Source organism: Odocoileus virginianus, chromosome 17, assembly GCF_023699985.2.
Source record: "Odocoileus virginianus isolate 20LAN1187 ecotype Illinois chromosome 17, Ovbor_1.2, whole genome shotgun sequence".
Lineage (NCBI taxonomy): Eukaryota > Metazoa > Chordata > Mammalia > Artiodactyla > Cervidae > Odocoileus > Odocoileus virginianus.
Window position 1 is genome coordinate 17,104,281 of NC_069690.1, and position 27,760 is coordinate 17,132,040.

The 27,760-nt window shown below is 39.4% G+C and overlaps 1 protein-coding gene and 1 non-coding gene across 2 annotated transcripts; both read left to right on the plus strand.

Annotated features, from left to right (window-relative positions):
- The first annotated feature begins 601 nt into the window (after nucleotides 1-601).
- UTP6 (UTP6 small subunit processome component) lies at nucleotides 602-27,333 on the plus strand. Its single transcript, XM_020885390.2, has 19 exons — nucleotides 602-778; nucleotides 2,180-2,264; nucleotides 6,629-6,670; nucleotides 6,895-6,987; nucleotides 8,114-8,161; nucleotides 8,614-8,677; nucleotides 10,218-10,336; nucleotides 10,942-11,019; nucleotides 12,202-12,283; nucleotides 12,726-12,807; nucleotides 13,802-13,986; nucleotides 16,814-16,893; nucleotides 17,385-17,462; nucleotides 19,817-19,996; nucleotides 20,868-20,948; nucleotides 21,125-21,234; nucleotides 22,191-22,257; nucleotides 24,400-24,472; nucleotides 25,563-27,333. The coding sequence occupies exons 1-19, from the start codon at nucleotides 687-689 to the stop codon at nucleotides 25,718-25,720; spliced, it is 1,797 nt and encodes a 598-aa protein (XP_020741049.1). The 5' UTR covers nucleotides 602-686; the 3' UTR covers nucleotides 25,721-27,333.
- On the plus strand, nucleotides 11,099-11,221 carry LOC139039300 (small nucleolar RNA SNORA54). The gene has a single exon (XR_011492619.1). It is a non-coding gene; the product is annotated as a small nucleolar RNA SNORA54 (small nucleolar RNA).
- Nucleotides 27,334-27,760: the final 427 nt, after the last annotated feature.

Consider the following 27,760-nt stretch of genomic DNA (forward strand, 5'->3'; position numbering starts at 1 on the left):
AGATATTGTCTGCAAAGGCAGTATAGTTTTTTAAATAATAAAACTCTCTCCTCATTTAAAAATTAATCACTATCTAATTGGCACAGGAAAAACCAGTGTTATCACACTAGTTTACCAAATCTCATCGAATGCAAAGGCATAGTGTTTGGGACAGCCTGAACCATTTTTAGCGCCCCCTACAATTTTCATCCCTCTCTGAAAAGCTTACTACAGTTTTACGTTATTTTCTATCCTTCCCCCTTGGGGTGTTTGTATTTTGGTTCTAAGTGTTGGAAACCAGAATAAAAGGAGACAGGATCTTGCAGAAAATGCATTTCAGGCCCCTTTCAGGTAAACCCTCCAGACCGCGAGGTGCTTTTCCCGGTCCCAGGCCAGGTCTATCCGTGCGCGAATTTAGCGCCGCCCCCATCCTAAGCCCAGCGTCCCAGCTCCAGACCTCGAGTACAAGAGTTGAGGAGGTACTCGCTGCAACCCCACGGTCAGCCACCAGGAGGAGACAGCGGCCGCAAGAGCCAGGAAGCCCTGTCCTATGGTGGAGGCGGCGGAAGCGGAAAAGGCGGGACTTAGGGCGCTCGTTACGTCAGCACGTGCGAACGTTTTGGCCGGTTCTCGGGATTAGAGGGTGGCCATTTCCTTCGTGCGTCGTCGCTGAGAGGAGCTCTGGTGGGTTGTGGAGTTCGGCTATCATGGCGGAAATAGCTCAGGAACGTTTAGAGGATCGACTTCCCGAATTACAACAGTTGGAGCGCACTGGACTCTTCAGTGAGGACGAGATTAGGTGAGAGAGCGGAGGAAAGAGGAAGGGCTGGGGCGGGCAGAGGAGAGGCAGTGGCGAGTGTGTGGCGGGGGCAGTTGGGTTTTTATTTTTTGCTAATATGGCGGAAGGCCGTTTACAGATTTTGATGTTACCTAGAATTAATTTCTCATTCATTGCTAGGGGATGCGTCCTTTTTCCCCGCAAACAGTATGTTTCTTCATGGAGCCGAGTTTTGAGGCTCTAAAGGTGATAAACCAGGACCCCTACCGTTCAACAGCTAGCAGCAACCCCGACACAGTAGCGGGGGGCTGAAGGGGAGTGAGACAAGTGAAACATTTTTTGCACGGTACAGTGTACTGCCTAAAGATGCCAACAGAGTGCTGTGCGCCTAGGAGTGTGTGACTGCTCTGTGGCGTCTCACCCTGCGACACCGTGAACAGACTGTAGCCCGCTAGGTTCCTCAGTCCATAGAGTTTACAGGCAAGAATGCTGGAGCGGGTCGCCATTTCCTACTTCAAGGGGTATTCCCGACCCAGGGATTGAACCGGCGTCTCTTGCGTCTCTTCGCCACTGGACCGTGGGTCCACGAGTGATGTTTTCTCTGAAAAGACTTGACTTTGGGGATCATTTAATTCAGTTTCATGTTTTATCCTCGGGCTTAGTGAACCACGACCAGCATGTAGTTATTCATTAGTTTGTTAAAATTTAGTTTAATAGTTTTTAATAGCTTTCTGTGACTTTTTTCATTTTACAGTGACTGCAAATGTACTGTGACTCTGGGAACCTTTAATATTTGTTAATAAAACATAACATATTGTTAATTCTTTAATAACTGTTTAGTAAATGTTATTGTTACTGTTAAATAGAGGCGATTTTTGGTCTTGCACATCTTGCTTTAATTCTAATATACCCATGTTCATTTCTTAAATACAGCGAGTCTTCCACCATAAGCCCTTTGTAGTAATGATACTGGTAGAGACAATCCAGATTGTTTTTTTTTTCTAATCTGCTTGTTGAGAATTCAGAAAGAAGGGGAATTTAGGAAATAAATTTGTTTATTATTTAAACTGAAGTGACCTGAATTTGGAGGAAAAGAAATCTTTGCTGGTGGGACTATCAGTGGTCCAGGCTGTCAATTGAGGTGATTTACATGAAAGTTTTAAAGTACATCTTCATGCCCTTGAGACCACATAAGTCCTGAAACTATTAAATACTGTAAATCAATTATGCCTTAGTAATAATAATAAAGAATACAGAAGTGATTATATAAGAGAATATTTGCTTAATGAAGGATAATTATTTGGGAATTATATGTTTTGGCAAATATATGTTTTAAATGTATTGAAAATAGACTTTTAAAATTCCAAAGTCTTTAATTTCTGCGTATGTCAAGTGTTACATTTTAAGTGGCTTTCTCCTCAGGGCAATCATTAGGAAGGCTTCAGAACTAGAATATGGAATACAGCGAAGAAGTCTTTCAAAGGACAGCTTTATCAGATATGTTCAGGTGAGTAATTTTACTACCTCTGAATCCCCTCACAAATTTAAAATCAGTTATAGAACAGGTAGCTTGATGTCAGTTTCTTTTGAACTTCTGGAACTGATGGTGAGTAGAAAGGCAGTTTTTGAACAGGAATAGAGGTGACTTGGGAATAGTGTTGCTCTGCTAAGGCTTTTGTCCTTGGAAAACAACTTTTTATTATTCTGTAGGGTTAGTACATCAGAGACTCCAAAAAACCGGTGTGTTGGAATTTCAGCAAGAGATTTGATTATGTCTTGTGGGGAAAAATAAAGGAGTGTGAGTTTGATGCTAGCAGGTGGTTAGAAAGTTAATATTAGATGCTTGTAGTCTGTTGATTTAGAAAGAGGTTAGATTTGCTACAAGATTCTTCAGTCCTGTGAATGAATGGAAGAATTGAGTGAAGATAAAATATATATGCTAGATCAATTTTCAGTTTGGCGAGAATAATCTGTTGGAGGACAAATTCAGGATTCAGAAAGAACCCAGTAAGGAGATGTTGTAAGTCTTAAAATTTAAGACTAACAAACATTATAAGAGTAAAGGGTCTAAAGGTTAGATTAAAAAAAAACCTAGTTTAAAAAAAAAAAAAACCTAGTTAATGAATGCTATATGACTAAGAATGATACCTGGCTAAGAATCTTGTATTTGAAAGGTCCTAAGGTTTAATAGAATAGCAAGGAGAGATAAGAAAGCCTTCCTAAGTGATCAGTTCAAAGAAGTAGAAGAAAACAATAGAATGGGAAAGACTAGAGATCTCTTCAAGAAAAATAGAGATACCAAGGGAACATTTCATGCAAAGATGGGCACAATAAAGGACAGAAACTGTATGAACCTAACAGAAGCAGAAGATATTAAGAAAAGGTGGCAAGGATACACAGAAGAACTATACAAAAAAGATTTTCATGACCCAGATGGCCATGATGGTGAGATCACTCACCTAGATCCAGACATCCTATAGTGTGAAGTCAAGTGGGCCTTAAGAAGCATCACTACAAACAAAGCTAGTGGAGGTGATGTAGTTCTAGCTGAGCTATTTCAAACCGTAAAAGATGGTGCTGTTAAAGTGCTGCACTTAATATGCCAGCAAATTTGGAAAACAGCAGTGGTCACAGGACTGGAAAAGGTTAGTTTTCATTTTCAGCCCAAAGAAAGGCAATGTCAAAGAATGTTCAGACTAGTGCACGGTTGCACTCATCTCACAAGCTAGCATAGTATTGCTCAAAATCTTTCAAGCTAGGCTTCAGCAATACATGAACCAAGAACTTCCAGATGTTCCAGATGTTTTAAAAGGCAGAGAGAAAAAAAAAAAAAGGCAGAGGAACCAGAGATCAAATTGCCAACATCCGCTGAATCATAGAAAAAGCAAGGGAATTTCAGAAAAACATCTACCTCTGCTTCATTGACTATGCTAAAGCCTTTGTGTGGATCAAAACATACTGGAAAATTCTGAAAGAGATGGGAATACCAGACCACCTTACCTGCCTCTTAAGAAACCTGTATGCAGGTCAAGAAGCAACAGTTAGAACTGGATATGGAACAATGGACTGGTTCCAAATTGGGAAAGGAGTATGTCAAGGTTGTGTGTTGTCATCCTGCTTATTTAACTTACATGCAGAGTACATCATGCAAAATGCCGCACTGGATTCAACAGAAATTAGATCCCTTCCTGTTGAATTGAATAGCTAAATGTGTTGGGGAAACTTTAAATCTTCTAAAAATAATGAATGACTTCAGGTTGGGAAGAGTTTCTTTTTTATTTTTGTTTTTAAAAATTTTGTTTTTATTACTTCTTTTAAACACCAAGAACATTTTGTATTGCGGTATAGCTGATTAACAGTGTTGTGATAATTTCAGGTGAACAGGGAAGGGACTCAGCCATACGTATATATGCATGTATTCATTCTCCCCCAGGCAGGCACATAACATTGAGTAGAGTTCATGTGCTATACAATAGGTTTTTGTTGGTTATCCATTTTAAATGTAGTAGTGTGTACATGACCTTCCCAAAGTGACTGTTCCTTCCCTCTGGCAACCATGAGTCTGTGTTCTGAGTCTCTTTCTGTTTGGTGAGTACATTCATTTGTGTCTTTTTTTTTTTTTTTTTTTTAAGATTCCATATATAAAGGATGTATGAGATTTCATCTCAGGAAAGGTTTCTTATTTAAATTGAAGTGTAGTTGATTTACTATGCTGTGTTCATTTCTGGTGGATAGCAAAGTGATTCAGCTATTCATACATATATATGTGTGTGTATATACACACACAAAATCTTTTTCGTATTCTTTTCCATTATGGGTTATCACATGATATTGATTATAGTTCCCTGTGCTATATATAGTAGGATCTTGTTGCTTATGTATTTTATATATAGTAGTGTGTATCTCGGAGAAGGCAGTGGCACCCCACTCCCATACTCTTGCTGGGAAAATCCCATGGACGGAGGAGCCTAGTAGGCTGCAGTCCATGGGGGCGCTGAGAGTCAGACATGACTGGGTGACTTCACCTTCACGTTTCACTTTCATGTGTTGGAGAAGGACATGGCAACCCACTCTAGTGTTCTTGCCCGGAGAATCCCAGGGACGGGGGAACCTGGTGGGCTGCTCTCTGTGGGGTCACACAATCAGACATGACTGAAACGACTTGGCAGCAGCAGTAGCAGCAATAGTCTCTAGGTCTGTCCATTTTGCTGCAGATGGCCTTATTTCATTCTTTTTTTTATGAGTGAATTGTAAGCACAAACCATGAAAGAGAAGACCAATTTGATTGTTAAAGGTAGAAATTTCTGTGCAAAAAGGAAAAGATAAATAATATAAAAAGACAAGCCGCAAAATGAGATAAAATATTTGCAGTACATATAGTAATAATCTAGAATAAGTAAATAACTAAAAATGAAGAAAAAATGACAAGTGGAAAGAAAATGAAAGCAGGAGAGCTAGGAACATGCCGTTCACAAAAGGGGAAGCATCAGTCCTTGGTAAACTTATGAAAAGGTGTTCACCTTTCTAGTAATCAGGTAAATATCGATTAAAACCAGGGTGCACTACTGCTTTATGGCATCACATTTACAGACATCTTAAAGATGGACATTATTAGTATATAGTTTGTTCCACTACTTTGAAGAGCAATTTGGCACTATCATAAAATCAGAGATGCATGTATTCTGTGACCCAGTGGTTTCATTCATTCATACAGTGTATATTGAGGGCCTGTTACGTACATGGCACTAGCCAGTCCAGTGGGGGTACAAAAATAAACAAAAATCATTGCCTTTAGGAGCTTACATGTTAGTAGTAAAGTTCCTGGATGTATCTACAAGAATATCTGTTCAAGAATATTAATTTCAACTTTCTGTAATAGAAAAATTGGAAACAAATACTATCACAGGAGAAAGGATAGGTAAATTGCACTTTCTTATAATGAAATACTATACAGCAGTTAAAATGAATGGACTTGAATTCTGTGTGACAACAAGGGTATATCTAAAGTCATAATGTTGAGTAAAATAATGGAGTGATGGGTTCAGTTTGATACCATTTGTATCAAGTTTAAGAGCGTTTAAGACTGTATTACAATAATTGAAGTCATGCTTGTTAATGGTAAACAACTGAGTCAAGATAGTCATTTCCTCTGGGGAAGAAGAAGAGTAGAATCAGACATGGTTCATAGGGGGCTTTGCCTTTATTTGAAATGTTTTGTTTCTAAAAATATCTTGAAGCAAATACAGTAAAATGTAGGCTTTGATATAACTGGTAGCTGCTTGAGTGTTCTGTATGTTTGAAATATTTTGGTAGTTTAAAAATGAAGCATGAGATCTTGTAAGGTTCTGTGCTTTCTTTTTCTAGTATTCCCGCCCCCCGCCCGGTAGTTTTCAGGCTTAGAGAGGAATTATACAGTAGTGGTTTTTGGAGTCTTAGAAGTTCTCAGGGGTCCTTTAGAGGTGAGGGTAGGGAGAGCCAATTAGGGACTGTTTCAACTAGTATAACCCTGTTTATCTGCTTTATTTGCTTGTACATGGGCTAAAATATTTGAATGGTTGATTTACTGAAAGTTGGCACACACTGTTGTAGACTAGGATAGATTGATATAGTAAATCATAAGTTTTACAGCTTTAGTAATATGTGTTCTTTTATCTAAGATATTTGTATTCTAATGTATGTATTTGTGAGTTTTGTAGATGTAAGGTGCATTTTCAGAGAATGCTAGATACATACTGTAAATGAGGTTTCTTGATAGAAAGTTATCTTCTGTTTTATACTCTTGATTTTTATTTACTTTATAGTTTTATAGCCTGTAAATAAAAGGTTATAATATTTCTGGTTTTCTTTTTTATGTATGTTTTTCTTTCACAGTATGAAATTTACCTTTTGGAGCTGATCCACAAAAGAAGAGCTGTAAGTAGATTTTCTGAAAGTTGAAAAAAATACAGTATTAATTAATATGACTCTAGAACTTGGGTTTGGGGAGCAATTGGCACTGATAATTGTGTGGTAGTGTGCTCGTAGTGATATTTTTAACTGTTTGCTTTCTCTGTCAGTACTGTTTGAGATCAAGTGGGAATGCTGGTTTGGATAAGTGGGATTAAGCTGAGGCTTTTTTTTTTAATGTCCTTTTTCAGCGTGTTGGATATACATTTAAGAAGGATGAGATCGAGGACCCTATGATACGTCGGATACAGAGTGTCTTCCAACGTGCAACGATTAAGTGGAAAGTAAGTGTTCAGTGTGTCCTTAACTGTGAGAGATGTGAGGACATGTGTTGTATGTGTTATGACTTGGATGCTCAAATGTGAGGTTGTGGATTCTTATCATGGGTATCTTGATGCTTATTCTAGTGATGGTATCATTACTTGAAACCATATTATCAACCATAAAGAAAATTGATTGCGTTACCTTAGAGTTATTTTTTGAGGATGATGCTGAAAACAGTGGATTTCATACATATTTAAGGATGATAAAATTATCTGAGATGTGTTTGTTTATGTCTCTAAGTGAGAGTTGTTGTTCAGTCGCTAAGTGGTGTCTAACTTTGCAACCCCATGCCAGGCTTCCCTGTCTATCTTCCTTTCATTATCTCCCAGAGTTTTTCCATTGAGTCGATGATGCCATTGAACCATCTCATCCTGTCGCTTCCTTCTCTTCCTGCCCTCAGTCTTTCCCAGCGTCAGGGTCTTTTCCAGTGAGAAGGCTTTTTGCATCAGGTGGCCAAAGTATTGGAGTTTCAGCTTCAGCATCAGTCCTTACCAGTGAATATTCAGGGTTGATTTCCTTTAGGATGGACTGGTTTGACCTTGTAGGGGCAGCAGCTCAGTAAGTTGGTTTTTCTTCAGGTTTGGTTCTGGGGCCAGGATATATTATCTGGGAAGTACTCTGGTTTCTTGGGAATGACAAATTTTAATTTGCGACTCCTGATTGAGACCATTTCAGAAGTGCTTTTTTTTTTTTTTTTGAGAAGTGCATTTAAAATTATTTCCTTGGCTGTGATGCATGGCATGTGGGATCTTAGTTCCCCGGCCAGTGATTAAACCTGTGCCCCTCGCATTGCAAGCATGGAGTCTTAACCGCTGGAGTGCCAGGCAAATCCCTCAAAAGTGCATCAAACAAATTTGATAGATTTTTGTCTTAGAGCATGGGAGGTGGGGGTGAGGGGGAGACAGACAGTTATCATGGTTAAGAGATCTAAAGACTGGGTGAGAGACAGGCTAATAGGCTGAGGGATGTGATATATAACACATTGGAATTTCTGAAATCTTCCTCTGTTGGAAACAAAATTAATGAATGCAAAGATGTATATAAAATTTCAAATTCAGGCAACTTACTACATTGCTTTTCTTGCAGGATGATGTTAAACTTTGGCTGTCTTTTGTAGCCTTTTGTAGGAAGTGGGTGAGTATTGGGCAGCCCTGTCTTGCTCCCTTTTTCCTTCTTTTGGTTAGCCTGCATGTTAAACCTCATACTTGATTGCTGAACTCAGTTTTATACTAAGATGTAGGGAAGGTTAACAAACAGGAAGAGAACTCAAGAATGTGGGACTTCAGTGTAACATTTGTGTGTCTGAATGACTATATAGATGGCTTCTATATCAGTTGAAAGGAAAACGACCTTTATGTGTATTTATTCATTAAAGTTGAAAACATTTTTTAGATAATGTAAAATATTTATCTGTAGTTGTTTAGGTAGAAGAAAGCTCTGAGTGAATCTTTGTTTATATCTCCCTATCAATAACAGATCTTGCCTCATTGGATTTTACAGTGGTTACAGTATAGTCCAGATCACTTAGAGGTTCATAGCAGTGCCTTTGCTGTGCAGGAAGTAGAATTTTCCCTTTTCTTTTATAGGCTGCCAATGTTCAACTTAGCAAGTTATTTTCTTCCTTGTTGGCCTTTCATTCAAACAAGCCAGGTACGGTGATATCCTCGTTAATTCTTTATCTACCTTTTTTTGTGGACTCAAGCCATTTTGGAATTTATTTTGCTTTATAAACCTGAAAGAATTATTTTCAGGACCTGAGCGTAGGATCTTGGCCTCAGCAGGTTTTATTCCTAAATTAGCTGCCTTTTAGTTCATCACTGCCTGCTGTATACTAGTAACTAAGCTACTAGATACTGTATCTGTGGGCAAGAAGGACTGCAGTTCTTTTTAACTGATAGTGGAACTCTTCAGTGCTTTGAGGGGTATTCTGTTTGGAGGCACTCAAATCTGAGGATTTCAGAAACTTAAGGGGGAAATAGGAATACAGATTTTTACAAGGGTTATTCCTGGACGGCTCAATGGTAAAGAATCCACCTGCCGAGCAGGTGATTTGGGTTCGATCCCTGGGAGAGGAATGTCCCAGGGAACGTCCCCTGGAGAAGCAAATGGCAGCCCACAGTATTCTTGCCTGGAAAATTGTGGGCGGGTTACAGTCCATGGATCACAACGAGTTGGATACGACTTAGTGACTAAGAGCAGCAGTGGCACTGCACAGGGAGGTACTCAAGGAGAAAACCTCCTCTTGTGAACACCGATATTTTATAGTGGAGATGCTTCAGTGTCCTCGAGTATTAGGCTTACCCTACACAAGATTCAGAATTGGCTGCGTTTGGCACCAGTTGATTCAGAAGGATTCAGCTGGAAGGCGGTAGTGCTCTCAGCAGCCTGGAGATTTGTCTCAGATGTGAGAGCATGAGAACACATGAGTGGGCAGAGGAGAGAAGACCCCTGGAGGCATGTAGCTTCCAGGTATTGTATATATGAACTCTGCTCAAAACTCTTGTTTCAAAAGTCACATGCTCAAGAAAGTGCAAAGCAGTGGCTCTGTACTGTTCAGAGTTCTCCTAGTCCAGACACAGTTACCAACCATGAGCCATTTTTACCAAAAGCAGTCTTCTCTGGTAATAGCTGATTCTATGAAGTTTCTAGGAGAGAGCTAGAATGTTAACTAAAGATTAATTTCTCATGTAGAAGGGCAAAGGTTTTTTCTTTTGAAGTCTTTATTCCCAGTAAGTACAGTAGAAAAAAATTTTAAATTATGAGTCATTTGAAAGAAATCATTAGTATTTAAGTCATTTTTCATTTAAATGAAAAATGATTTAAATACAGAGAAAAGAGCAAAATAATTTATTTCATTGACTCTTACGATGCACAATTTTTCCCACTGTTTTAACACTTTTAAATTTTTTATGTGACTAAAAAATGAGATGATTGACCTTGGATCTGATGAAATAGAGTAATAGACACATAAGTACCCACAGATGTTAACATTTACCAGTTTGGTTCAGAACACTTTTTCATTTTTGATAAAGGAGCAGTACTTTATAAACTGTTATAAACTCCGTATCTCCATCCCGTTCTTCCTGATTGTCAAGGTTAAAAAAAGTTGGGTATAAAAATGGGAGCATTGGTCTTTTCATACTTGACTTGATTACTTGATTGAAATGAAGTTGGATGTCTTCACTTACAGGTTTGTGGATTTTGGCGGCGAAATGGGAAATGGAAGACCACTTGTCTTCAGAAAGTGCAAGACAGCTATTTCTTCGGGCTCTGCGCTTTCACCCTCGTTACCCGAAACTTTATGAAGAAGTGAGTGTGTGTGCACATAAGATGAGAGTAATGGCTCTGTTTGTCCTCTGGAGAAGACATGTATGCTTCATTAAGTTAAAAAGGCTTTGATTTATGGAGTCTCAGGATAAGTAAGGGAGCTGCTGGGGAAAAGGGGCCAGAAGAGTATTTATTTTTTGGCCAGTAGTAGGTGTTTACCTTGTTCATTTTTAGTGAGAGATGGAGACTCCTCTACCTTCCCATTATGGTGGGAGGGATAGGGAGTTGAACCTTACCTTTCTTTAGTTGAGGCTTAAGGTTCATCTTTATACTTGTGTACATGTGTATATATGTACCTCGTATATTGACTCACCCCTCCCATCGTCTCCTCCCCTCCACTTCTTCCTCCCCTCGTCTCCCTTCCTGCTTCTTTTGCTCTTTTTTCTGTAAAATCTGGCATGGCCAAAAGCAAAAGAGCAAAAAACTATACCTTATCAATGTCAGCTAGTTTCATAACAAAGTAAAATGCAATAGTCTCTCCAAACTTTTAAGATCTGATACTTACAAGTAAGAAGTGTCATCTTACATATTTCTAACTAAAAAATTATCTCCAAAGATAATTGGTTTGTTATTTCCTTTTTGTGTAGTACTTTAGGATGGAGCTGATGCATGCTGAAAAATTGATGAAGGAAAAGCAAGAGTTTGAAAAAGCCAACATGGATATGGTAAGACCCTAATACATTGTCACTTGTTAAAAAGATACGAGTGTTTGGAATCTGCTTAGGAGTCAAAGAAAGTCTTTGGGAGCACTGTTCGTGACCTTCTGGTCTGCCTGTGGCTGGCGGGTTCCATTCCAGTGCCATAGCAGCTCCAGCACCGTGTGACTGACAGCCTGCAGGCTCTCGGTTTAAGGTCTTGGAGACAAAGTGAGATAAAAAGAAAATCCTCAGAGTTTTTTTTTCTTTTTTCAAATTTATTGTTGGCTGCACTGGTCCTTTATTGCCTCGTGGAGGCTTTCTCTAGTTGTGAGTGGGAGCTACTCTAGTTGTTGTATATGGGTCCTAGAGTGTGCAGGCTTTAGTAGTTGTAGCACGTGGGCTCAGTAGTTGGAGCACATGGACTTAGTTCTCTAAGGCATGTGGAATCTTTCTGGACCAGGAATCGAACACATATCCTCTGCATTGGCATGCGGACCATCCAGGAAGTCCCAGAATGTATTTTTCATTCCAGCTTAATATTTGGAAACTTCTAATGTCCTGCATTGACTTAATTAAAATGGGCCTAGTAGTAAAAATGAAATTCTGTGCTTTTAAAATAAACTCTTGGACTCAGTGGAGTGGCCCTTGAAATTATTCCTGATGGAATGGCCAAAAACTCTTCTTTATGATCTCAATCAGTGATATGTTAATGGTTCTAAGGAGCTCAAGAAAGGTGGTGAAATGTATGATCCCTAGCCTTCTTTGTTTTTCTATTCATGTAATTTTTTACCTGACAGAGTGAGTTTAAAGAAAAAAGTTTGAGGATGTCAGAGCTGAAAAAGGAACTTCGCTATCATCTGTTACAGTGGTTTCCAGCTTTGAACTTTTTAAACTAGCTAAAATTTTACATAGAAGGGTAAACAAAGCACGTAAAACCTGACCTATTAAGGGCAAGATGGAGAGTAGGGCCTTTAGCCGTGTGATCTTACTATAACTCTAGGAGCCTGGGAACGCAGTTGTAAGATCAAAGATCTTGTTCAGGCTGCACATTTGACAACTGAGGGAAACTGGCCTAGAGAGAGATGTGATGGATGTCATGTGTGATTGCTGTCATGTGGCACAGTTAGTCTGGGGTTGTTAATTGGGACCCTAGTGCTTTTTCTGCTTGTCAGCACCATCTGTTCAGTTGTTTAACATCACACTCTTTAGGGGAATCTCGAGCATGCTGAAGAAGTCCTTACGGGCGAGTTGGCACGGATCGTCTATAAGAACTCTATAAGTGTAATTAAAAGTAGGTATCTTTTGAAAACTTATTTATGATGGGAAAATGAAACACCATAATGAGGAAGACCATTAGCCTGTTTTGAAAATTTCTGTTGGAATGTGTAAAACTCATGATTGTAGGAAATAGTGTCCTGTTTCTTTAAGAAAAGGCAGATTTCCCCTTGGATTATAACCATGTTTTGATAAGTTTTTGAGTACCTAAATCATGTGGGGAGTTGAAAAGAAGTAAATGATTTAATTAAGTTCCTTTTTGCCCTAAGACACTTAGAATAAAAGTTAAAAGTACTTAATGAATACTCAGATATTAACAAAGACTCTATATAGTGGGACTGTTATTTTCTTCCCCATTTTCTCTTACTTCCCATTTTATAAAAAAAACAAAACTAATGCTAGTACTTCGAGAAAGTGCTCCTTTAGAGTCTTACTCCACTCCCCTGCTTTAATTTTAGGTGCAAAATTTCATGTGTCACTGCTTTCAATTGCACAGCAGTTCGACTTTGCCAAAGATCTGCAAAGAGAAATTTACAATGAGTAAGTAAAGTAGTGGAAAGGTGAATATGTCAGTTTTGATCTTAGGGTAATGATTTAAGTTGGATATTTAGAGAAGGGGAAGGAAGATACCATATACAATTCTTGGGGAGAAAGCTGTTTTTGGACTGTTATATCACAGTACATAAATGTATTTTTTAAAAATATTTATTTATTTGGCTGTACCAGGCCTTAGTGTGGCATGTGGGATCTAGTTCCCTGACCAAAGATCGAACCCAGACCTCCTGCATTCGGAGCATGGAGTCTTAACCACAGGACTGCCAGGGTAGTCCCTGAAAAATGTATTTTTGGAGAAGTTGTTTGACTCACTTACTGGCTTTCCTTGGGAAATAGTTTATCTTTGTTCAGCAAGAAATGTATCCTATAGCTTATGTAAAAGTCTATTCTTGCTTTCCTGACGTGTTTTTTGTCCTTAAGATGAGAGTGAGTGAATGTTTATAGTTCATTGCTACAGGTAATCAGACTTTATTGTTTTAATGTCTGGTTGTATGGTTGAAGAATTATTTGCAGCCTAACTTGTGGGTCCTTCACTCTTGGGAGGACTCTTACTTTGATAGGAGGTAAGATAGAACTTGGATCTGTTTGCTCTGTGGATACCTTTAGGTTTTTGGTAGAGGATTAGACTCCTATTAGAGAAAACCCGGAGCCTGGTTATGAGAAGGTTCTCCTGGGCTCGAGAACCAGGACAACCAATCTTGTCACACATACTTGCCTTTGACTTTGACATCTAATTTGTAAGCTAATATTTATGAATGAGACAGTCTGCAGTTAACAAGTGTGGATGCTTGTTAATGGATGGACTGTTCTCATCCATTGATAGTGAGGGTGAAGACATCTGAAGAGCCTGTGGGAAATGACTCTTGTGATGAGGGAATTGATAAAGAAGTGTCCTCCGTACATTGTCAGAGCATTGGGACTCTCTGTTCTGATAGTCTGAATCAGTTACATGTCCTAGGTTGATATCACTATTTTTTAGCCTTAAGGCTCTGCACACAGACGACCCGCTCACTTGGGACTATGTGGCCCGGCAAGAATTAGTGATTAAATCACAGCCAGGAGAAGAGCTGCCTGCAACTAAACAAGCCAAAGCGAAGGAGGTGGGCCGCCGGGAAGAGAGGTGCTGTGCTGTGTACGAGGAGGCGGTAAAAACTCTGCCCACAGGTGAGGTTCCCCAGGCCCTGTGCCCCGAGCAGCGATGGTGTTCCTGAGTGGGGACCTGGAGCTTCATTGTCAGGAACAGAATCAGTTCTGGAACCTCTGTGGTGTAGCTTACAGTGTGCCTGGCTGGCTTTCCACTTCTTTCTGTTTTATGATCTTCCCTGAGAGCTGTGGCACTTGTTCATTTATTTGGGGAAATAAATTATACTTCAGTTCAGTTGGTCTGTTGTGTCCAACTCTTTGCGACCCCATGGACTGCAGCACGCCAGGCTTCCCTGTCCATCACCAACTCTTGGAGCTTGCTCAAACTCCTGTCCATCGAGTTGGTGATGCCATCTAACCATCTCATCCTCTGTTGTCCCCGTCTCCTCCCGCCTTCAATCTTTCCCAGCATCAGGGTCTTTTCCACTGACTTGGTTCTTCACATCAGGTGGCCAAACATTGGAGTTTCAGGTTCAGCATCAGTCCTTCCAGTGAACATTGAGGACTGATTTCCTTTAGGATGGACTGGTTGGATCTCCCAGCTGTCGAAGGGACTCTTAAGAGTCTTCTCTAACACCGCAGTTCAGGAGCATCACTTTGGTGCTCAGCTTTCTTCAATAGTCTAACACTCACATCTATATGTGACTACTGGAAAAGCCATTGCTTTGACTCGACGGACCTTTGTTGGCAAAATAATGTCTCTGCTTCTTAATATCCTGTCTATGTTGGTCATAGCTTTTCTTCCAAGGAGCAAGTGTCTTCTAATTTCATGTCTGCAGTCACCATCTGTGGTGATTTTGGAGCTCCAGAAAATAGTCTTGTCACTGTTTTCATTGTTTCCCCATCTATTTGCCATGAAGTGATGGGACCAGATGCCATGATCTTAGTTTTCTGAATGTTGAGTTTTAAGTCAACTTTTTTCACTCTCCTCTTTCACTTTCATCAAGAGGCTCTTCAGTTGTTCTTTGCTTTCTGCCATAAGGATGGTGTCATCTGCGTACCTACGGTTATTGATATTTCTCCCGACAATCTTGATTCCAGCTTGTGCTTCATCCAGCCCAGTGTTTCTCATGATGTACTCTGCATATAAGTTAAATAAGCAGGGTGACAATATACAGCCTTGACGTATGCCTTTCCCCACTTGGAACCAGTCTGTTGTTTCATGTCTGGTTCTAACTGTTGCTTGACCTGCATACAGATTTCTCAAGAGGCAGATCAGGTGGTCTGGTATTCCTATCTCTTGAAGAATTTTCCACAGTTTGTTGTGATCCACAGTCAGAGGCTTTGGCGTAGTCAATAAAGCAGAAATAGATGTTTTTCTCAAACTTGCTTGGTTTTTGGTGAGTGAGTTGGCAATTTGATCTCTGGTTATCTGCCTTTTCTGAATCCAGCTTGAACATCTGGAAGTTCACGGTTCACATGCTGCCGAAGCCTGGCTTGGAGAATTTTGAGCGTTACTTTGCTAGCCTGTGAGATGAGTTCAATTGTGTGGTAATTAGAGCATTCTTTGGCTTTGCCTTTCTTTGGAATTGGGATGAAATCTAACCTTTTCCAGTCCTGTGGCCACTGCCGAGTTTTCCAAATTTGCTGGCATATTGAGTGCAGTACTTTAACAGCATCATCTTTTAGGATTTGAAATTGCTCAACTGGAATTCATCACCTCCTCTAGCTTTGTTCATAGTGATGCTTCCTAAGGCCCACTTGACTTTGCATTCCAGGATGTCTGGTTCTAGGTGAGTGATCACACCATTGTTGTTATCTGGATCATGAAGATCTTTTTTGGTATAGATTTTCAGTGTATTCTTGCCACCTCTTTTTAGTACCTTCTGTTTCTGTTAGGTCCATACCATTTCTGTCCTTTATTGAGCCCATCTTTGCATGAAATGTTCCCTTGGTATCTAATTTTCTTGAAGAGGTCTCTTGTCTTTGCCATTCTGTTGTTTTCCTCTGTTTATCTGAGGTTATTGATATTTCTTCTTGCAATCTTGAGTCCAACTTGTGCTTCATCCAGCCAGACATTTCGCATAGTTTGCGTATAAGTTAAATAAGCAGGGTGACAATATACAGCCTTGATGTACTCCTGATTTGGAACCATATTGTTCTATGTCCAGTTCTGACTGTTGCTTCTTGACTTGCATACAGATTTCTCAGGAGGCAGGTCAGGTGGTCTCATATTCCCATCTCTTGAAGAATTTTCCATAGTTCGTTGTGATCCACACAGTTAAAGTGGCCCCATGGACTATACAGTCCATGGAATTCTCCAGGCCAAAATACTGGAATGGGTATCTGTTCCCTTCTGCAGGGGATCTTCCCAACCCAGGGATTGAATGCAGGTCTCCTGCATTGCAGGTGGATTCTTTCCCAGCTGAGCCACAGGGACCCCAAGAATACTGGAATGGGTAGCCTATCCCTTCTCCGGCAGATCTTCCTGACCCAGGAATCAAACCAGGATCTCCTGCATTGCAGGCAGATTCTTTTATCAACTGATCTATCAGGGAAGCCGAAATTATACTGAGGAAATGATATTTCAGCAGAGTGCTTAGTCATCATTCCTTGATTATTTCCTGTTACACATTTACTTCACAATTTTGTAATATTGGGAAGAGTAGCAGGTACCTGACATGGATAGGCTTTTATTTTTTTTTTAAGGCTTTTAATGTTTATATTTCTGCCATTTCTCAGTTGTTTGGCCCTCAATATTTGAGGTAATTGATAGACTGTAATCAGGATAATTTATTTTTTTTCCATTTCAAAATCTTCCTCAGGAACTTTTCCTGAGAAGATGTGAAGACTGTTAGACTAAAATAATGGGTGGTGGTCTGATTAACATAAGCTTTGACTTTTTCAGAGGCTATGTGGAAGTGTTACATGAGCTTCTGCATGAAGAGATTTACTAAGAAGACAAGCAGTCGCCTCCTCAGAAAGAAGGTATTGACTTTTAAGTGGTTAAAGTGTCTGAGTAGACAATGTCTTCTTTTTTTCATACATATGCACACACATATTTTTTTTTGGCGGGGTGTGAAGGGCTTCATGGCACGTGGGGATCTTAACCCATGCGTCTTGCATTGGAAGCACAGAGTCTTACCCACTGGACCACCAGGGAAGTTGCGGAAAGTGTTTTCTGAAAGAACATGGGCACAGCTTCTTGGGGTCTGGCGTTTCCAAGAAGGTCATGCCTACACACTTTTTCCTGACTTGAAAGGTCTGAGTCAGCTGCTTGTTCTAGTTCTGGCCGCCATGGTGGGGGCGCTCTTACTGGGCTGTGCCTGGTGCAGCTGCCCAAATCCGGGAGTCGTAAGTGAAACCACCTCAGTCCCTTCTCTGAATTCTCAGAAGTAAAACTGTGTCTGTTCCTGTCAGAGGCTAAAGGCCCCTGCTCGGATCTTTGTAATGAACTGAAAAGATTTTTTTGATTTCAGAGGCTGAAAAGAACCATGGCTACATTCTGGAAGGGACATGAGCTGAAACTTTTACCAGAATTCCAGTACAGGCAGTTGGTAAGGACACATCCATGCCAATTACATGTACTTCATTGTGGTTGGCTTATGCTTGTATCGTGTTTTTTAATATATATGGTTTTATAACTAAGCTCATTTGGAAGATTGGCATGGTAGATGTAGAGTTTAGTATTTGGCTGTCAGTATTTGGTATGGGCCAGAAATGAAATCTGTACCAGTAGAAGGAGGAGTGTCATTTAGTGCATAGTGGGAAACACTCAAGAGTCATACTTGGGTGTATTTTGTCTGTCTGTCTGTTCATGTTTTCCTGAACCTGTGCTTAGCTCAGAGTAACCGTTTGTACAGTAAAGACAGATAAGTTCTAGTGTTTTAAAGGACATATTAGTAAGAAGCATATTAACTCATCCTTACGTTCTGAAGTGGGTAAAGATTAATAGAGACCAGAATAATAGTGGGGTTATTATTATTAATAGTAGTGTGGGAATGCACAGGTCTAGACTGGATTTTGCCATGTAATGGGCAGACTGCTTAACCCTTCTGAGATTGTTGACTTGATTTTAGACTGATAGTGATCCTTGTTTTTGCCACCTCGTGAAACTGTTGGGAGCATTACATGAGATTGTGAATGTTAATGTATTTAAATACTTCTGTAGGGGAAGAAAGGACAAAAATCTGTATTTATTGAGTACCTTTTATTTGTACAGTTCTTTTTATTTATGTAATATACGTAGTTTTTACATAACTGCCATTGATGTTTTGCTATTTTGTATTCTGTTTTTGTGTTAATATTTTTTCTGTACTTTTCACGTGGATCTACATAAGCAACATGTTAGTAGTGTATCGTGTTATACCACGAGTGGGTTGCCCTTCATCTGTTACAGCATCTTAGCTGTGAAAAATCCCCTATCTGGATGAGTTCAAATGCCATGTTTGAGCTGTTATTGAGTACTGGCAAGACAGTCGTTCGTTCAGCTGTACATTCGTTCAGCTGGATGTGTCTCGGAGTGCCTTGGTAGTCCTGTTCACGTTCCATTATTGGTTTCTTTGCCAGTCATAACTCTAACCATTTCATTTTTATTTTTATGTATTTATTTATTTTAAAGTTTTGGCCGCACTATGCTTCATGTGGCATCTTACTTCCCCAACCCGGGATTGACCCTGTATCCCCTGCATTGGGGGCATGGAGTCTTAACCACTGGACCACCAGGGCAGGCCTGCTCTGGCCATTTCAGACATCATGTCCTCTTTACATTTCTTGCAGTAACCCTTCCAGACCTCCCTGCTTGTCACTGATCTAGTGACCTTGCCTTTTGTGGGAGTCCCTTCACTGTACTGCCTCTTAACTTCAAATGCTTGGCTGATTGTACACCCATCCTTTCTCCAGATTATTCTCCACAGAATGATCTTTTAAAATCGATTATCAGGTTATCCTGTGGCTTCCCATTGTCCTTTGGATAAAGCTGCTCAGTCTCCTTAATTTGGCCCCCAAGGAATTTCCAATCCCTCCAGTTTACATCCCCGCCCTCCAGTCACCCTGTGCTTCGATTTCCTTTTGGATCCAAAGTTTCTGTCACCTTTAGCCTCTTGCTCATGTCGGTGGGAGAGTCTTCTCTTTTCCTGGCAATCTCTGCTTTCACCTGAATAATGCCTGATCTTCCTAAACTCTTGGCTAGATGGGACTTCCATTTGGGGAGCCCTTTCTGATCACTGCCAAAGACAGTGCTTTGTACTCCTGTAGCGTATGATTCTTTTTCTGTGATCATACAATATCACATTGTCTCTGGTGCTAGACTGGAGGCGCTGTGGGCGTTAGGGAACACACCTTACCTCCTCATTATTGAAGATTCAGTAATAATACACAGTGTGCAGTTACATGCTTGTTGAATGAATGGATTACATATGGCCATTTACTTACTGCTTCACAATTTTATAATGATTGGTTTTAGATTTTTCTGTCCCTGTTACAGTAGTGTGGACACAAGCATTTTTGAACAGATAAGATTTCCTCCTGTTCATTTATTTCTTGGGTCATACTTGCTAAAGTAAGACTCCACAAGTTTATGCATGAACATGCTTATGACTCTTCAGAGAAATGGTACCAGTTTATAGTATTCCAGGCTCTTGTTTGATTGAATGAGTTCTTTACCACAACACAGATAGTAGTTTTATCTTTACTGATTTTTATATTCTGTTTGGTGGGTGTGGGTTTTATTGCAGTGAACTATGTTATTAACAATTTAGCTTTCAATCTAAATTATTTAGGCCCTTTGCTTTTTGGCTCTTTTCTGTTTTTTCGATAGTCTTTGGGGATAGGAACAGGAGTGGAGGTGAAATTCCAATTAGATAACGTAGATCTCAGCAGTGACTCTTGGATGACCTTTTGTTTTCTGCAGAGCAAGTTGTTGCTGTACCGAGAGTTGTTTAAGGAATCCCTGGAGGTGGCAGATGCTGGGGTGGAATTGTTCAGAAAATCATCGGAGATGTGGCAGGTGAAGCTGGAGGCCATGATTTCATCAGAGAGCCAGGAGATGACCAAGGTTTTTAACCAAGCCTTTGAGTACCTGAAACCCCAGGTCTGTGAGTTGGGTCTTTTGCATTTCGTTCTATTTGGGAAAACTTTTAAGACTTCAGCCAAAGTGCATTTGGAGTAGACTTGTCAGAGGAGAGCTGTCCTCAGAGTGCATTCGTGGTGATGGTTGAAGGATCATGGGTGGAAGAATAACTTCCATTTACTAGCATGTTTCTATGTCTTATTTGAAAATAGACTAAACTATGTAAACTTTTCTACTTCTATATCTGATAAGTGAAAAATATTAATAGAATATTATTTTCACATGCTTCCAAAGCTGAACTTAAGTCTCATTTTAAACACATATATTTCTAAACTCTATAAAGTTTATTTTAAAATTGAAAAAAATTTTTAAGTTTAAAAGAATAAGCTTTAAAGCTTCATGGTGAATCTCATACTAGTAGGAGAAAAGCATTCTAGGGGTTAAAGTGGGGAGAAATCATAATTACTTTATTGCTTATCTGTGTGAGCTGCTGGGACATGAGTGAAGTCCAGGCAGTTCAGCCTGGATTAGTTGGCACTTGCGTTGTGATCCTGCATAGCAGACTCCAGATCGTACATAATGATCTGGATAGCTTGGGTGTAATTGTGGGTTGTTGAGTGCTTACCTAACAGGTCATTGATAATAGTCACTTTAGGCAGTAGTCCCCAGGAGAGGGGAAGTAGAATTAACAGAATAGTGTTACTTTGGGTGACTGAGTCCAAAGGCTATCGGTTTTGGCGTACCATTCCTGCCAGGCACCAAGGGTTCCATGAGGACAGACTGGGAATGACTTCATATTTCACATATTATTTCGGGGGATCATAACTTTATCGTGACTAGTTTCAGAGCATGGCACTAAGCTGTCATTTTCTAACTGTTGTATTGTGAGCAGATTTGTCTTCCATTGTGGCTTACTTGGGCACAGTGTAGTGAAGAGATCGGAAAGCAAGAAGAAGCTGAAATGATCTATAAGGTACAGGCCCCTTCTCGTAAGTCTTATGTGTGGGTATGAGCAAATAATACTAGTTGGCTAGCTTTCGAAGGGTTTTTTCCTAAAGCACTGTTCATTCAGTGCTCTGGGATGGTTTTGGGAAATTTGTCTTGATACCTAGATGTCTCCTTATGTGGCTTGTTTCTTTTTTCTTTTAGAGAGCTGTCTTTCGTCTCTCAGGAGATGACTCAGCCACTATGAAGGAAATGTACCTGGCTTGGGCTTATCGAAGTGGTGGTTACAAAAAGGCCAGAGATGTATTTAAAAGGTACTTAGAGACACGTGCAGCTGTTGCTTGTCTCTTCACCCTATACCCAGCCCTTGGTACCCAGATTATATGTGAGGAATAAATCTTAAGAGCCTTTTGGTTCATGCCCACTGTGAAAAATTTTTTTAAAAAGAGAAAGAAGGAGGTAGGTAGCGAATAATTCATTGTAATCCCATCATCAAGAGAAAAAGCATTTTAATAATCTTTTTAAAATTTGTCTTTCACCCCGATAAAAATTAAAGGGACTTTTCTGGTAGTCCCTTGCAATGCAGGGAATATGGGTTTGATCCCTGGTTGGGGAAAGACATGCACAGCAGCTAAGCCTGCCCGCTGCAACTACTGAGACCTTGCACCACAACTAGAGTCCATGTGCCAAAGTGAAAGATCCCACGTGATCAGCCAAACAAGTACTAAAAATAATTCTTCTGTTAAGTATGTTTTTCACATAGCTGAGATTATACTATAATCGCATGCAGTGTACCCCTTTTATTGATGAACCTTAGACTTGCCTTTTTCCTGTCAGTAACAGTTCTTTAACATTTATTAAAAATAACATGGATATGCCATAGTTTATTTGGCCATAGTAACTGCTTTGATGAACCCTACTGCACAAATATTCTTTGTCCATTTTTGAAATTATTTTCTCAGAATATTTTCTTAGAAATGGGCTTATTGGTTCCTTCAAAAAGACCTTGAGATGAAGGAGAGGGAACTTAAAACCCTAAAAGTGAGAAAGAAGAGAACAGAAAGAAAACTGGGTAGGTGGTTGGTGGTGGTGAGGCGTTGGGACTGGAGATGGTGAGTGACTGGTGGTCAGGTCCAGTCCCTGCACTGAATCGCAGCCAGAGCTTTATCAGACCATGTGTGGTGGGGGCCCTGGCCCAGTATTTACATTCATGGTTTGTAAGAGGCTTTCTGTCTCTGTGGAAGATAACATTTCCCCCCTTCCTCTTTAGTTTACAGGAAAACCGTCCATTTTCAGTTGATTTTTTCAGGAAGATGATTGAGTTTGAGAAGGAGCAAGTAAGTGTCCTGTCTGTGCATTTCTTGTTGGGAAAATGGATTAGCACATACTAATCTATGGCAGCATTTTGTTGTTTAAGAACCTCTCATCATAATACAGTATAATTTCTGGTCTCTTCTTCTAGCCCCTTTTCCATAGATGTGATTTTAGGAATGGTAGTCAAGCAAAGAGGAAGAGAAACCTGTCTGGAAACTAGACAACTCAGACATCAGCTCATATAGCAAGCTACCCCCTGTCTCCACAGTGCCCCGGTTGTCTCTTCTTCTGGGCTGTGCGGTAGAGAGAAGGCACTTAAAACTGTGGCTGGTGTTTTTAACTGAACTTGTGAATGAGGAAAAACACAGGAAAATGTCAGTTAAAAAAGTCCAAATATATCTGTATTCCCATCACCAGTAACACAACCAACCATATTTATTTTTATTTTTGTTATTTTTTTAATCCTTTATTTACCTATGCAGTTTTGTACTGTTTTACTTCTGATGTGATACGTGGAGTTTTTCTTTTTTTCCTTAACATTATTTTGTAAACATATTCCTGTGTTTTCATATGGTATCATTTGAATGGTTGTCTTACTAAACCTGTAAGTTTGCTTAACCATCCCATTATGTATAGGATGTTCCCAGATTTTTGGTATTGAAAACAGTGCTGCAAGCATTTTATTTGTATAGATTTTTTTTTCCCCCATTTGAATTACTTTCTTGAGAAAAATTTCTAGGATTGGAGAATACTGGCTTTTTTTTTTAATGGTTCTTTATTTACATATTGCCAGATAGTTTTCTAAAAGTTATACTTATGGTGATCATCGCTGCATATATACGTATACCATTATACTTGTTTTCTCCATATCTTCTCCATGTGTTCAATTTTGTTTTCTCTTTGGTATTTTGATTTGTGTTTATTATTTTTCTTTGAATTTGAAAAATTGATAATGAGGTTGAACTCTTAAGGTTTTGACCCCTATGTGGGTCAGTGATTTGTTTTTATAGGAGATAACCTAGCATAATAATTCATAGCCTGACTTTGGATTAATAACACAGTGGTCATGTACCTTGGACAAGTCACTTAATTTTAACCTTTGACATACTCACCTGTAAAGGAGGTCGTAATATCTGTTTCAGGGGGATATATAAGATCTGATGGAAGACTGGATGGAAAGGACTTTGCATAGTTACACATTTACTGTGAGCCCTTCCTAAAGTGTGATTCTGTCTTTCATATGTGTGTAAGACACGAAGTAAACTGGCTCTCTGTAAGATAGTACAGTCTCAGCAAAGAGAAATTGGAATGAGGACGTATTTATTTGACTACATAAAAAGATTTTTAAACTGAAGATGTTTATCTGCTTTGAAAATGAAACAGGAAACAAAGCAGAGGTGAAGAATTAACATTTGTTGGTTGTAAAGGTAGTACTGGCAGGGAGCTGCTCCCTGGCGGTTTAGTGACTGGGACTCTGGGCTTTTAATGCTGAGGCTCAGGTTCATTCCCTGGTCAGGGAACTGAAATCCCAGAGGCTGCGCGGTGCTGCACTGCCCTTGCCCCGCCACACAGACACACACACGGTAGTGGCTACTCTTCTTGGTGAATAATTCATCAGTATTTTAATTGAATCCTTATAGTTGGTCTAAGAGATACTGTTATCCTCATTTTATGGGTGAGGAAACTTGAAGGTCAGAGGGTTCAAAAAACCTGCTAAAATTCATGTAACTAGTATTTATATACTGTGCCTTGATAGAAACAATTTTTTTAAGGTGAGTATGGCTAGTATGTGCTAGAGCCCATATATTCAAGGAAGAAGTCCCTCACCATAGGAAATAGAACCTTCCCCATTTATCTATTTAAGTCCTGTAGGGTTTCACATATATTTTCCTGTGGAGCTGCCGTTGTTCCCTCAAGTGAGAATTGATTAGGCTTTTTGCAAGCCAACAGAGCAAAGTGCTTTTGTCACTGTTTGACATTTATTTCTCTCTGCCACATAGTGCATTTGACTTTTCTATGGATAAGTTCAGAGTCAGACTGTGTTCATTTAAACCCATCTTTCCTCCCCTTCAAATACCTAATAGACAGTAGTAACAATATGTGTGGAATGAATTTGTGACATTACAAATTAGACTTTTGAGGCAAGATTGTCTGATTATTTATAGGAATCCTGTAAGATGGAAAACTTAAGAGAGTATTATGAGAGGGCTTTGAGAGAATTTGGAACTGTTGATTCTGGTAAGTAAACTTCAGTTATTGACACACAAGCCTGTTTGCATGTGTGGTCTGTAACCTATCATTATGCTTAGGATCGTATTTCTTCACTATTTTTGGGTCACGGCCCTCCTTGAGAATAAAACGTAGCATCCTTCCTCTGCCTCCTCCCTTACTTTGTATGTAAGTAGTTGCAGACATAATTTTACTGCTGATTTCAAGTTTACAAGCCCAGAACAAAGTCCATGGGTCTTTTATTAAGAACTCTGGATTAGAGGGAGATTTGCTTGGTTTGGTTCTTTTAAAAAATGTGGTATTTGTAAGGAAAAGATTAAGGTACATCAGAACAAAATGGAGTGGGTATTATGTCAGAGGAGTGGTGACAATAATTGACAAAGGTTGTCATGGGCTATTGCCACATTGTCTTAACTTAAAGGACTTGTAAAACCTATTTCTAGGTATAAGTATGTCATGTAAAGTCTGTTGACTTAGGAACTTTAAAAATTACACTTACAGATGTTAAACTCAGATTTTACATCATACATTAGGTTTTACAAGGTTTCAGCATGCCTTCTGGTGAAATGAATGAAAACAGCATTTTTACTAACGTTAAGCAGGTTTTATTAAGCATGGTGACAAGGTTCTAATAGACTCATTGAGGTAAGTTGAACCTTGAAAGAGACTCAGCAAAATCCTCCCTCTAAAATACTTAGCATTTTTGAGTTTACGAGATAAGTAGACTGTCATGATTAAAGTGTTCTACTTAAAAGGTTTTGATGTTTTGTACTAAAGAAGCTGAAAGTGAAAGTTGCTCAGTCTTGTCCTACTGTTTTTCAACCCCATGGAATAGTCCATGGGATTCTCCAGGCCAGGATGCTGGAGTGGGTAGGCGTTCCCTTCCAAAGAAAGAAGGGAGAGAGATATTATTTTACCTAGAAGCCACTCCTTTCTAAAGTAAGAAGCTGAGAGAGGTATTATTTCACATAGTTTTCTAGGAAAATAACTGCACAGAGTTGTTTCTTAGAAATCTTGCGTTGAATTGATATTAAATAATTAAGTTGACCTAATAAAGCCTTGTCAATTATCTCATTGTATGTTTGGATTCCCTTTAAAGATCTCTGGATGGATTACATCAAAGAAGAATTGAACCACCCACTTGGTAGACCTGAGAACTGCGGACAGCTCTATTGGCGAGCCATGAAAATGTTGCAGGGAGAGTCAGTAGAGCAGTTCATGTCTAAACATGCTTTGCATCAAGCCGGCCGTTTGTGAAAAGAGGAAGAGCACAGTCACCTTTGTGAAATAGTGCTATAAGCCCTCTGGGCACATTTGTTTTATGCAGTCATCTGCAGTTTGCTGAGATGCCATCTCATTTTGAGGCCTGCTTTAATTTTGTTGATGTGTTAATCTTGAATTCCAGAAAAGAGAGCTGCTGTTTAATGGCCAGAAGCCAGTTGTTGAGGCCAGACTATGTAGGTCCTAAATGTTTTTCAGAATACATGGAAACGATGTAACTGATCTTTTACTACACTTGGTCACGCTTGAGTAGCTCTAATCTAGACCTCTGTTCAGTTAAAATGGGGATGAAAATACAGTTCTGTTTTCTCCTTATAGAAGTATATGTGGTATGCATTTATTGTAAAAGTACGGAGGGAACAAAGTAATGTTGTAATTTGTCATCTGGACTTAAACTCACTGGTATGATTTCCTTTGTTAGAATTGGATTTATACTGTTAGGTCATTTATTCATTCATTCATTGAGTCCCTGTCATGGGCAAGAAAGAAGACAAGCTTTTGGGATGGAAGTGGGGATGAAAGGAACAGGGCTGATGTCCTGAGTTGGTTGAAGCAGCAGAAGAGGATGCTAGGTATTAGGGAAAAAGTTGTTCTTTGAGAAGATTTTAAGAAATTACAAAAGTGTTTTTGTCTCTGGGACTGATCTGGAGAGAAATAATTACACTGGAGAGACCCAGTAACAATGAAAGGCAGAGGTAGGGAGTAGCTAGAAAGAGAGGCTCCAGAGGCAAGGATGGAGGGTGACTTAGAGCAGAGACGGGCATTCTTGGAGCAGAGGAAGTGGTGGTTTGAGTTGTATATCCTTCAACGTAACATGATGTCACTGGGAGAAGCATTCAGTACAGTTTGACTTAACACTGTTTCACTTAATATTATGTTGTTTTCCATGTTATTAAATAGCCTTGAAAACGTGAAATAAATCCATAGCATTCCATTGTATAGATGAGTCATGACTTATTAATCGCTTGTGGTTGGACCGTGTGCCATTTTTTCTTAAAAGTGCTGTTGGTGAAGATTCTTAAAAATCCTGTTCACATCGCTGGTTATTTCTTTGGGAGACTGACATCTGACCGAATTTCTGTGTTAAAGAATATAATTATTTTAAAGAGTATTGCTAAGTATTGCCAGTTTGCAATGTATGAAAATACTTCCAAGCATCATGGGTATTTTATATATTTTTTACCATTTTGATAAGTGAAAAGTGATATATTCTTGTTTTTTTTTTAATGTGCATTTCTTTGATGTTAGTGTATCTTAATATGTTAGACTGTGTTACTGTGTTTTTCCTAGTTCTCTTTTCATGTTTGACTATTTTTTTTAATTAAAAAAATTTTTTTTTTTTTTAACAAATTTGTAAGTTTCTTATGTACTAAGAATAGTAATCTTTTTTTTCTTTTTTTAGAATAGTAATCTTTAGCTTGTGTTTTCTAACAGATAATTTGTCCCAGCTTTGTGTGTGTGTGTGTGTGTGTTTTGGTGTTCAGAGGTTTTGTATGTGTGTGTGTATGATTTCTGTTGTTGAAAACCCATGTCCTGCTGAGGACAACTCTGTTTACCCCAAGCAGTTAACTAAATTTTCTACACCACCATTTGTGGCCATTTTTCTTAATGCTGATTTTGATTTACCTTTATTGTGTGTTAAATCTCTATGAGTATCAGTCTGCTTTAGGACACCTTTATTAGCTTTTGTACCCTAGTGGTTGGTTGTGTGTCATTCTAAAATAAGAAACCTCTGTCTTCTCCACTAAGTCTTGGGAAGTTCAACATTTAAATCCTTCATGGGCTTTTTTTATTTTAGGAAAGAGCACATAAGAGATGAGAGTTAAGAGGGTTGTGGTTGTCCTTCCAGCGTGGCTGTGAAGATGGGTCACCCTGGGCCATCACATCCTGTACCTGGTTCCCACCATCGCAGAAAATGAAAAGTTCACCCTGAGCTCTGCTGATATGGTGGCTTCCAGCCACATGTGGGGACTTAACATGTATTGAAATTAGATAATTCAGTCTTCCATTTACACT

What these genes read in the sequence shown, in the direction of transcription:
- UTP6 (XM_020885390.2), top strand. Translation starts at nt 687, where the DNA reads ATGGCGGAAATAGCTCAGGAACGTTTAGAGGATCGACTTCCCGAATTA. An exon ending in TTCAGTGAGGACGAGATTAG is followed by an intron (nt 779 to 2,179) that starts GTGAGAGAGCGG and finishes CTTTCTCCTCAG; the next exon opens with GGCAATCATTAGGAAGGCTT. An exon ending in CTCTATAAGTGTAATTAAAA is followed by an intron (nt 12,284 to 12,725) that starts GTAGGTATCTTT and finishes CTTTAATTTTAG; the next exon opens with GTGCAAAATTTCATGTGTCA.